Raw genomic sequence first — 12,120 nt, 5'->3', positions numbered from 1 at the left:
GCAATGCAGACAATTCTTTTACTGAAGTCAAAACGTTATTAAGAGCAATGGAGCAATGTAAACATGATCTTATTGCATACAGGAGCTGTTGTGTTCTTATACGCAGGAGTAACTGCAGACTGTCCTGACCCTGATTATCACCGGCTAACAACCACACTGATCGGTGTTTCCGTTATTCTGTCCACCCCCTCCTCTCTGTGTACAACCGTCAATAGGCCACATTGTCGCGGTGCAGCCGTCCCTCCGTCAACATATGGCAGTCAGAATTTATCGAGCGGCGGCCAATCGGAGCGCTCGTTTTAGGGCGAGCCTCCGCGGCGCTCGACCAATGGGAGGCGCGGATTAGGACCCGTGCCTCCGGAGTTGTGCAGCGCCGCGGTCACGTGACGCTGGGAAAAGGAATGCCAACATGGACCCGTGGAAGGACGGGCGGTGAGTGTGCTCCGACAATAACACGACGGAGGCAGCCACCAGACACACGCATATTCTCAGAAGTCGACGGCGCCGCTTCCCTGCACCGAGCCTCCTCCCGCCGGCACAAGGTATGTCGAGCCAAAGCGTCCTGGCGGCTTCTCCTGCTCGTCCGGAGGAGTATAAATAGAACAGTTTTTTTGACCCAGGCGAACTTGAGACTCGTGGATTCCGCTACGGGCGCAGCTCCATGCTGTCGAGCCCCCCCTCCTTTATTCGCTTACTTTATATTTATTTATCTGTCGTTCGGTGCTGTAGTTTTCCTTTCCATACGGTTGTGGGCGCGTCGGTGCGGGCCGTGTTTACCAGCCAGCCAAGCCGTGTTCGTGCTCCGGGTGAAGTATGAGGCCCAGCTGCAACATGTGCCCGACGGTCTGACAGCAGCAACAAACATCCTTTACATAAGCTAACGGGGATTATCCTGCAACTGTAAGCGGGTCTGTTGGGACTCCAGTTGCACATCTGTGCTCCTCTGGACTCCTGGATGCACTGCTGGAGATCCTGCACTCATTTAGAGCTTAACTTTTTAACTTGAACCCAAAGAATTTTAGCCTTTTAACCCTTCGTCAGCAATGATGCTCCTGGGCTGTTTTATTATTATTATAGTCTAAAAATGGCAGAAACCAAACATTGTTTATCTCATTAATAACTCTATGAATATTTAGTGTAGTGGTGTTCTTTACCTTTCACAGATCATGGATCAATGAGGATAATTCACTCGTTTTTCATAAAAAAAATACATCTTAAAACTTTTTTTAATGTACATTGGAAATACCTACATCTAAAATACAACTGTTTTACATGACATTGATATTTTTTTAACAAATTTTTATTTTCCGTTTAGATTTTTTTCTTTCCATGAAGTGATGTTGATTAAAAAAAACACCTTTTCTGCTCAGAGTATGAGAAATGAACCATTTATATTTTTCATGTTGTTTCCACTTGTTAAACCAAGCAAAATGGGTCGATTTGACCCACAACATAACAGGAGGGTTAAATGATTAAACTCCAGTTCCACAAGATAGCATAAGGTAAAACTCTTGTGCCAGATATTGCTACAAAAAAGCATTTAAAAGTAAAAAGCAATGAGATATAACTTCTGTAAATCGCCGAAATGCAATTAATAAGCTAAACATATGGCTGGAATAGGACAGTTAAAAAGTAATGCTGGCAATTAAGCTGAGCTAGTAGGTAATACTAGTAATAATGTAGGCGTCGCAGATGAAAATGGCATAATAAAATGAAGTATTGCACCTAAAAAATGAGATTAAAATGAAATATATTGCCCATTACGTTGACGATGTTGTACATGAAAGTGAAATATTGCACATTAAGCGTGAAAACTGCACCTAAGAAATGAGAACATGAAGTATTGCACATGAAATTAAAAGCTACACCTGATACAGAAACTGATATTGCATTGAGAAGTAGTACTGTAAATAATGTTGATATTGTTTAGATCTAAGTGTGTGAAAAATAACAGCTGAAGACCAGACTAGTGCTGCAAAATCTTCATTATTATTCCCTGGGCTTATGGGTAAAAACAGGTTTTCCAAAGTGTCCCTATGAAATTAGTCTATTTTCTGTAATTTAAGTATCCTCCAAGGCTCTGGGGCCTCCAGTAATTTTTCATATTGGTGACCTGATGGAGCCACTGACCACTTTTAACCAGAAAACCAGCAGCCAGAACTAAATTTCATGAATTCTGCTCTGCTGTTGTTGTAGCATAAATATGCTGCTTAAAAACTGTGTCAATGCTGATTTGCATAGACTGATGCAGGTGCAGGAGAGATTCTGTGGAACATTTTAGGGGAAAATGTTTATCTTTAGGCATGACATCTGTAGTTTGTTGTATTATTATGATTTCAGTGTTAAAAATTCTCCATCCGTCGTGATGATTTAACATATATTTGTAAACTGACTCAAGAAAATGTGTTACTGGGCTTCTCACTGCCAAATTTTGGTATTTAAAAAGCTTTATTGATTAGAGAGGTCACATTTTGTACCATCTCCATAAGTCAAGGTGATTTTAAGTGCTGCAGTAAAGCACAGCTGGATGTTTGACATCTGATCTGAGAGGCTCCTTCAGGTGTGAATTAAAGAAGCTGGAGAAGCACAGTTACTTTTTTTAAACTGAGTATTTCATTAAATTAGCAGCTGGACATATGCGGGGATCTTCCCTGATAAAAAGCAGACTTGATTTGACAGAAAAACATTTAAATCTAAATGAACAGACCAAACTTTTGCAGTAAAATAATATCATTTGTACACTACCGTTCAAAAGTTTGGGGCCACCTAGAAATGTCTTTTTTTTTTTTTGAAAGAAAGGCAGTTTTTTTTTCCAATGAAGATAACATTCAATTAATCAGAAATACAGTCTAGACCAGGGGTGTCAAACTAATTTTAGTCCAGGGGCCACATAAAGCCCAGTCTGATCTCAAGTGCTCCACTGAATCACAGCATAATAACCTATAAATAACGACAAGTTTTCCCCTTTGTTTAAGTTCAAAAAAGTAGATTTAATGAGTTATATTTTTACAAAACATACTGATCATCCAGAAATTTCTTCAGAAAATTAAATTAAATTTCAGCAACATGAGGCCTCATTTACACGTGTGTATTGCAACTGCAGATCACAGTTTATCTACAAAAGCACAAAACATTTAGTCACAGCTATCTGGAGCTGAACAATGTAGTGTTTTACTTTATGGTCAAAACAACTTGTCGAGGTCTAGAAATTATTTAAACTTGACAGTTTTACAAAATTACAATGTACAGTTAATACTTTTCTGTAATTTTTACAGTTTGCAAAGTCATCCTGTGGGCCAAACTGGACCATCTGTGTGGGCCGGTTTTGGCCCGCGGGCTGCATGCATGTGTGACACCCCTGGCCTGTGTGGTAAATGACTGATCTGAACGGCTGATTTTTAATGGAATATCTACATAGAGGTACAGAGGAACATTTCCAGCAAACATCACTCCTGTGTTCTAATGCTACATTGTGTTAGCTAATGGCATTGAAAGGCTCATTGATGATTGGAAAACCTTTGTACAGTTATGTTAGCACATGGATACAAGTGTGAGTTTTCATGGAGAACATGAAATCGTCTGGGTGACCTCAAACTTTTCAACAGTAGCAGCTGATGACTCCGCGTGTGACAGCACACCTGTCTGAAGTGAAGAAAAGTACATCATGGAACTTGATTAAGTCTGTCTCCATATCAGGGGTTGTTTTTAATTATTATTAATTAATTAAGGCTGTAGTTCCTCATGTGTAAACTGGAAACTGTTGCGTCCTGCTGCAGGTATTTATTGAACTCAGAGGAAAGACTCCTACAAACAGCTGGAAGTAACAAACTGAACTCCAGCTCCTGTTGACGTTTTTAGATCTGTGCACGTCCACTAAATGTATACAAACTGCGTCTGTGATGTTTGAGGACCGGCCACGTAGCTGACTGCTGCTACATAAAGCTCCTACAGTCATCTAGTGCTGCTTTCACTTGCATTTTGACGCTGAGGTTGCACTCCCTGAGACAAATTATTATTTGTTTTACTGGAGTGAAAGGGAGCTCACAAAACTGCACAGAGGGCAGCGGGGAGGGATCAGAAGGGGCCTAACAGCAAATGTACACCTCCTAGACGGGATATTCAGACCAAGGTTAAATCTCAAACTCTTATTCCAGTCTCTACATGGTGAGGATGCTTGAACTTGACAGTGAATCAGAAGTTGGTCCATTTGTGCTTCTGGCAACTGAGTCTAATGTGAAGGATTATATCTAAAACTGAGTTAAGATGAAACTGTCAATATCAACATTCATCCACTTTAAATTATCATTATGATGTGAACATACTGTATCATCCTTCCATAAAATATTATTGTGTAAATGAAAAATTCTGATCACAATTTAGCTATAAAGCTGGAGTTATGTTCTTTTTTGGCATTTTTTTTGTAAGAGGTAACAACAGAAAATGAACTTGATTTATTTGTATGTGGTTTTGCATGTTTTCCATTTTCTAATGTAGGGCTGCAACTAAAACTTATTTTTATTTTCGATTGATCTGGTGATTAGTGACAAACAATAATTGCAGATTAATTTTCTGTTGATTCATGAATTACAGTTTATTAATCAGTGTCACTCATCCCTAGTTTATTGTTCAGAATAGAAAAGAACTTAATGTCTACCAAAGTGGAGAATAGTCATTGTCCCATTGAAGTAAAGCATAGAGAATGTAAACAGCAAACATGTTCTTCATGGTTTGTATCCTTAAAGTTCATAACCAGAGTTTTGAGCTAGACAGCCTCTTCTGCACTTCTCCCTTCTGCTGAGTAATAAAAGTCGATCTCACTGCTACCTTTGCAGGTTTTCTGTGATTCCTCTTCTGGATAGAGTTTCCTCGTCCCCCTCTACAGCGTTCGGCCTGGATCAATGGTGTCTCTCAGCAGCAGAACGCTGAGTTTGGAGAATGACCTGTTCAGGGACAGCAGCAGCAGCAGCCTGTTCTCCCTCGGCCTGGGGGAAGGAGCTCGCAGCGAGGGGGGCAGTTTGGCCTCTTGTGACAGCCCCGAGGCCGGAGAGCTGGGGGCGATGCACAGCTCCAGCCTCGGAGAGGAGGAAGACGAGGACGAGGAAGAAGATGAAGACGAAGGGGCACGTCTGCATATTTTTCTAGAAGCAGTGGGAGAAGGAGACCCTGTCAGTCAGGAGCCTAAGCTGCCAGAATTTTCTTTCCAACCCTCCTCCCCATTCTCCCCGACCCTGGAGGACATAGACGAGTTCCTGAGGGAAAAGATGGAACTGGTCAAAGAGGGGCTTCTGGCCCCGAAAGAGGAGGCGTCCCCTCTGCCCTGCAGCACCGCTGACTCTCCATCCTCCACTGCACCCCTGGTTGCTTCCTCAGAGACTGTCAGTGACCTGGGGACGAGCACTTCCGGCCCAGAAACCCCTCAAACTGAGACAAGCAACTCCAACCCAGCTGACCCTTCCCCTTCTGCCCACGTTAGCCCCTCGCCATCCGCCGTGACTCCGCCGATGCTCCTGGGTGCTCCGGTGGTTCTCCAGCTCCAGCCCCTTCCTCTGGCCCAGCCTCAGCCTCCAGCAGGTTCTCCCCCCGGGGCCCAAAGTGGTATTTGGCTCACTCATCTGGTCATGGGGCTCCAGGGTGGCGTGGGGCAAAATCTCACCCTGTTGGCCCCCCAGGTGCCCTCCACCCAGACCACCTTGTTGTCGCTAAACAACGGGGACAACAAGTCAGCTGACCAGAAGTATGTGAAGATCGCCCCTCTGCCCATTACCATGAGGACTCTAGAGATCACGGGCGTGGCAGGCGTCGGGGCCCAGGGCAGCGGTCTGTTGAAAGCGGTGGCCCCCCGGATGACCAGAGTGCCGCCCACAGAGAGGGTCCACAAGTGCTCCCACCCCGGCTGTGGGAAGATGTACACAAAAAGCAGCCATCTGAAAGCTCACTTCCGGCGGCATACGGGAGAGAAACCCTACACATGTAGCTGGCCCGAGTGTGGCTGGAGGTACGTGACAGACTCACTTTAAGGCTCATTCTGTTACTGCTCTGGCAGGTAGCCTTAGTTACCAGTGTTTAGCAGATCTACTTCACTGCGGTTAATGCTAGTATGGGGAAATAACTGTGTAAACCTATCATCGCAAATCATTTAACCCCTGTCTTAATGATGGTAATCTATGTGGAATGTAGATTGGATGTGTTTTTGCAGCCAAGTTCCTTCCTGGATGTCAAATTTAGCCGCACCAGTAGTTGAACCAGGTTTAGCTATTTAGGTCAGATTATCTAACATGTGTTGCCACTGTTTTCTGTATGTTGAAGCCCTGCTATGCCAGCAGAGTGATCTCCCTTAATTGATGAAGTAGGGGGTATTGAACCTCTGAATGTGGCACTAATAGATCATTGGTTTGAGTGTTCCAGTTTAAATTAAAGTTGCAATGTTAACTGTTCATTTCTCAGTAATCTGTATATAGCCTATTAAATGGCTGAGATTATCTAAAAAAGCTTTTTTTTTTCCAAATCCCATCATGACTTGATAACAATTAAAAACTCTATTAAGATATTAAGTGTACAAATACCTAAAACAGGAAATCCAAGAGTCACTCCCATTTTGCTATTGTTGTCCCACCAATTAATCGATTATCCAAACTGCCTTTTTAATTGCCTGTTGATGACATAATTGGTGAAACGTTAGACCGGAATGAAGACTGGAATGTAACAGTGTTTCTGAAAGATCAGTTGACATAAACCATCATAAAAGCAGTTGAAGCTGTTAGACCCTGCACCACAATGGAAACAAAAAGGCTTCAAAGGTCAGTAAATAGTTACTGCAGTGGAAAGCCTTCTTATATTGTTGTTTTGAAGCATGACAAACAAGAATGACATCAAATTAGACCCAGATTAAATATGGATTCTATTAATCTCTGGATGTCTGACAGCAGATAATAATAACAATGGCAGAACCAGAGTATCAAATGGGGCGTGATTATGGACAGCAGTCATTACTAGTAAGATGCATAGCAATGACAAAAGGGATCTGGAAAGAAGTCAGAGGCCCAGAACAATAGTATTTTAGTGGGTTCTAGAGCCTACAGCTACATCCTTGTAGCCTAGCCGCGCTAGACCCATGCTCTGAAGACGCAAGGGTCTAGGCACGCTTGACAGGGAGGGAGGCGGGCTAAAAGGTTGTCTTTCAAATCACTCTGCAGCAATTGGATAGGTATACAACCAATCAGCACAACGAATAGGCTGACGTAGTTCCTAGAGCGCCGGAAATCAGAGGATGCGGTAGTTCGGTGAAGCCTTATTTATACAGTCAATGGGTGAAGCTCAAGTATATTACAGACATGTTAACAGAAAGATTATTCAGAGTCGGTGCTAATGGAGCTCAACGACTGTTGTCGTTTTTGTTGTCGACCCTGGCAGAGGATTAAATTTGTTGCGGTGGGTTGTCTAGCGTGGCTAGGCTAGTTGTTTCAGGTTGTTTCTGTCAGAATCATCGCGCCTCTGTCGTCACTTAGTTACGCCCGCCTTCTGACTCTACGCTTCATGGTGATTCGTCCGGCCAGTTTTAGTAGCATCCAACCTCGAGGCTTATGGAGGGTAACTAGACCCACCCTGGCAGAGAATTAAATTCGTTGCCGTGGGTTGTCTAGCGTGGCTAGGCTAGCATCCTTGTAGATCAGATTTTTCTGTCATTTATGTGTTGCTATGATGTCAGAAGTCTATGTTATACATGGTCCAAGGATGGAAACTTGAGATGAATGCATGAACAAGGGTCTGTAGTTTTATTCTGGCATTGCAATACATTTGTTGCTAAAATTGTCGTAAAAATCAAAAATACTTTATCGATCCCCGAGGGGAAATTGCTTATCTTCTTAGTCTTAGAAATATAAACAGCACTAAAAATATATAAACATAAGTAAAACAATAAGTACTAAAAATAGCAATATAAGTTGAAAATATGTTGGTGTAATATGTGCATTGTTCAATGTAAATAAAGTGTAAGTGTTTAGTGCAATTCATTGTGTGTTATTGCACAAAGATACACCACCGTTCAAAAGTTTGGAGTCACTTTGAAATGTTCTTTTTGAAAGAAATGTTTTTTTTTCAAAGACGATAACATTAAATTAATCTGAAATACAGTCTAGATCATTGTCAATGTGGGAAATGACTTTTCTAGCTGGAAACGGCTGACTTTTAATAGAATATCTACATAGGGGTTAACTGCTTGTGTTGAGTTGTTGTTGACTACACATGTATTTTGGAACAGATTTGAGCTTAAACATGTACAAAAGTATTTACAAGAAGAGGAAGTTCACATTTTGACAAAAGAACAAGAAAAAGAAGTAAAGTCTGAGTACTGTAGTTTATTTTTATAGTGGCTTTGGGGAACTGGACAATCGGAACACAGGAGAAGGTCCTTAAAGAGACAGGAGCAGAACTGGGGCGGGGCTGCATCAGGCACCACGAACAGATAAATGAGGAGCTTTTTGAAATTAAAGTAATGCCAAGATATGGCAGAGTGAAAAATGTAGCCCAATATCCATGATGTGTCCTATTGTGACTGAAAACCTTGGTATTTCCTTCAGATTCTGCATCTGTAACCCCACACATCTACTGTTGTGTTTCCAGGTTCTCCCGATCCGACGAACTGTCCCGTCACCGCCGCTCCCACTCGGGCATCAAGCCGTACGAGTGCTCGCTGTGTGAGAAGAAGTTCGCCCGCAGCGACCACTTATCCAAACACACAAAGGTCCACCGAAGCTCCAGGCCCAGCAGGATCATCAGAGCCACAGTGTGACACCTTCAGCTGGCCTACAACACCTGCCCCGCCTGCCCCGCCTGCCCGGCCCCGCTCTTATTTAGGCGGTGGGGAGGGGGGGCAGGTCCAGGTCTCCCTCAGGACTTTTGGTGCTTTATGAGCAGAACTTTAAGAAAAGCTTCAGAGCTGGGCTGCTGTTTCACAGTCACGGTTTCCTTCCTTTCTCTTCCACCCCCCTGCAGTGTTCCTTCTGAGCAGCTCTTCTCATAACGAGCTAACAGCCACCTCAGGAAAAACTCTGCTGAAAGTGGATTTCCTGGCCTTTACACACCCACATACGGCAAAATGCAAAGTCGTACAGAGGCCCCTATTGCAACTTCTGCTTGCTCTGCTGCTCCTGTTGCCAAGCTACAAGGTGCTGGTGGAAGTAGGGTGGAGCCCGGTTGATGGGAGCATCTGCAAATCTATTATCTCTTTTCTACTTTTGCAATTCGTCCCTCTTCTTCAAAGCCAAACTTCAGGGTTCACATGCACTTGAAGCTTCCAAGCGTTTTGCTCTTTTTAGTGTCCCATTGATGTCACGTGTTCCAATCATAAGGCTAAGATGGACCTCATTCACGTGACGGAGCACGGCAGCCGTCTCTTTAGGGTGAAATTCTGATTAAAGAAAAAAAAACGTCTCCTCAAAGCTCTTTGATTTTCAGAGTCCCTGTCTACTCTGAATATATTTTTTGACTCTTTATAGCGGAGACGCTAATCTGGTCACACTGAGCTTGTGGCTTTGCTTACAATTCGGCCCAGCTGAGAAAAACTCTTAAACTCAATGTCTTATGCATCCAACTCTGGCCTTTTTGTTGCATTCATCGAATCAGTGATCCACCTCGTTCGGACCCGTTTGCCTTTTCTCAGCCCCCGTATGTCCCAATCTCTTTATCGATGCCTTTTGTCCATATCACAAAACCTCTCTTGATCCCACTGTTGTACTGTTATCGTATGACTGCTCTTATCTAACTGTGATTCTGAACAGGGGTTTGCCAAACCAGAAATCCCAGTTCTGGCCCTGTGATAGAGTGAAAACGACACCCTTGGTGTGTGACGGTTTATAAGCTCCTTGTTCTCTGAATATCATTGTTCAGCCGACTTATGTGGCCTAGGAAACTGCTCGGCCTACACGTTACACTTTGGCTCAGTGGTGCAAAAGTGACGTGAAACACTGCTCTTTATTATTTACAGTAGCCGTTCCTGTAAACATTTTCTGTTGTTTTATAGCAGCAAGAAAAGCTACTAGTTTAAACAGCTGGAAAGGCAGCTAACATCTATTCAATCATCTGTATTAGCATACTCAATATAACGTGTACTGAATATAAAGGACAAAGATAACGTGTACAGCTTGTAGCCTTTATATAGTTTTTTTTTTTAAATCAAAGAGGAATTTCAATCAGTGCATTAAGCTATTCAGTCGTGTTTCTGAAGAGGTTTTTGGTCTGTTACGTGAGTCTGATTGTAGCGTGATCAATCTGGAATGTCAGACTGATTACAGTCTGGGATTTGGAGTCCCACTCTATCCATTCACAAAACATTAAGCTAAGTCTGCTGGTCTCAAGTGCACTTGTGTTAGTGGAAAGTGAGTTATTGTGCTCTTATGGCAGTTCCATAAAATGTAACGGAACCATAAAATGCCAAAAAAAGAAGAAAAAAAAGTATTTTCTATGGAAGGTTAAACTGTGCCGCTCAGTCGCTGTTGTCATTTTGCTCTCTGATCTTTACACTTTGGTGCTTCGTTAACCTACCAGTGCTCCACAAGACGAGACTGTATAACTGAAAGCATAAAAGCTTCACATAACTGGATTGTCTCTGTTGAACCAGCAGACTCTTACTATTACAAACCGTAGGCTACTGGCAATCTTAACCTTAGCTCGAGCAACATTGGTGCTTTTGGATAAGCTCAAACGTAGAGCACTTCTGCATGTAGCAGTGCACAGTCATTTACACAGCAATCATCCTTGTATCTTTGTCTGTTAGCATTTTGGATACAGTAGTTTTCTTTCAAAAACAAACCACACTCTGTAACGTAGAAACCCGTTCAAAGCAGCCAGACGGGCAGACGTGTTTATCTGTCTGAACCAGCGCTGTCTTTGTGTCTGAGCCTCCCCGGGCTGCTTCTACTGACCTACATCCAGACCTGTATTCCCTAATCAGCATCCAGTCGTCTCTCCCTCGCTCTCTTTCCCTCATGCTTGTGTATCTGGATAAACACAGGTGGTGTTTTTTTATTTTAGTTTTTTTTTTGAATACCAGAAATGCTATTTTCCTATTTGCAAAAATAAAAAGGGAAAAAAAGAAAAATGCTGAATTCTTTTATTTGTGATGCAGACACAGCAGCATGAGCAGCTGTAATGAGATTTTAACGCATAGTGGGAATGTGTGTGGGATTACAGAAAGCGTGTGAAAGTAGTTTCTAAAACTTACTACAGTGGGATTTCACTGTGTGAAATAGTTGAGAACAGATTCTACAAACTGCAGTTTCACTGTTTTCGTTCTCATCATGTCTCTATAAACTGCAGCAGGCAGTTCCTGTCAGCGAGAAGAAGGGGAAAAAAACACTTAAATTTGCTTTTACACTCACCAGTTCCAAATTTAAAAGTAGGGTATCTGGCATAAATGACAAGCTGTTTTAGTATTTAATAGCCAGACTGGATGCATCCTGAAGATATCAATCAGATCAATGTAAGATATCAATGTAATCGGACTTTTTCTAATCAAAAAGAACATTTCAGATATTGTTTTTCCAGGACAAATGGCATCACTTTAACTGTTTATGTGTATGGGGTTTCACATTGAGGATCTCCAGAGCTGAGCTGCAGATATCCACAACCTCAATTGCTCTTTTTTCCCTTAGCTAAGTTCACCAGTTGTGGCAGAGCTGGCATCGGGAGCAACTCCAGATTTAGTGTCTTGCCCAAGGACACTTTGGCACGTGGACAGGGATTGAACCAGTAATCTCGCAATTAGCACACAACCTGCTCTACCACCTGAGCCACAGCTTTAATTCTCTTTAATCTTTAATTCTTAATACAAGCTATCTACATTGCCCTTTTAAGACATCTTAAGTTTGAATAAGTCGGAATGATTGTGTAGATGTGTCAGACTGGAGTTCTCTCTTGTCAAAATGAGTTTTCACTTGGCGAAATGATAATCTGTAGATACTCCAGGAACTACGGCAAGTGGGAGGCACCAACAGCATATGAAAAGCCATTTTATCGCCACGTCAGAGCGCCTTAGGTCAGATTTCTACTAAATTTGAACCACGAGTCTCCAATGAACAAAGCTCTTGTTCTCCACAAACTCCTCACCAATGAGCTTTTTTCCAT

The 12,120-nt window shown here is 42.5% G+C and overlaps 1 protein-coding gene across 1 annotated transcript; it reads left to right on the top strand.

Annotated features, from left to right (window-relative positions):
* Window positions 1-388: 388 nt before the first annotated feature.
* Window positions 389-11,095, top strand: si:ch211-117k10.3 (Krueppel-like factor 15). Its single transcript, XM_022219935.2, has 3 exons — window positions 389-542; window positions 4,833-5,995; window positions 8,620-11,095. The coding sequence occupies exons 2-3, from the start codon at window positions 4,899-4,901 to the stop codon at window positions 8,786-8,788; spliced, it is 1,266 nt and encodes a 421-aa protein (XP_022075627.1). The 5' UTR covers window positions 389-542; window positions 4,833-4,898; the 3' UTR covers window positions 8,789-11,095.
* Window positions 11,096-12,120: the final 1,025 nt, after the last annotated feature.

This window comes from Acanthochromis polyacanthus, chromosome 5 (assembly GCF_021347895.1).
Source record: "Acanthochromis polyacanthus isolate Apoly-LR-REF ecotype Palm Island chromosome 5, KAUST_Apoly_ChrSc, whole genome shotgun sequence".
Taxonomy (NCBI): Eukaryota; Metazoa; Chordata; class Actinopteri; family Pomacentridae; genus Acanthochromis; species Acanthochromis polyacanthus.
Note: the sequence above shows the minus strand (reverse complement) of the source record. Positions and strands in the feature narration are given on the sequence as shown.

Bases quoted from the DNA above. Each gene is read 5' to 3' on its own strand.
- si:ch211-117k10.3 (XM_022219935.2), top strand. From the start codon at position 4,899: ATGGTGTCTCTCAGCAGCAGAACGCTGAGTTTGGAGAATGACCTGTTC. The intron at 5,996-8,619 runs GTACGTGACAGA...TTGTGTTTCCAG, and splicing joins TGGCCCGAGTGTGGCTGGAG to GTTCTCCCGATCCGACGAAC.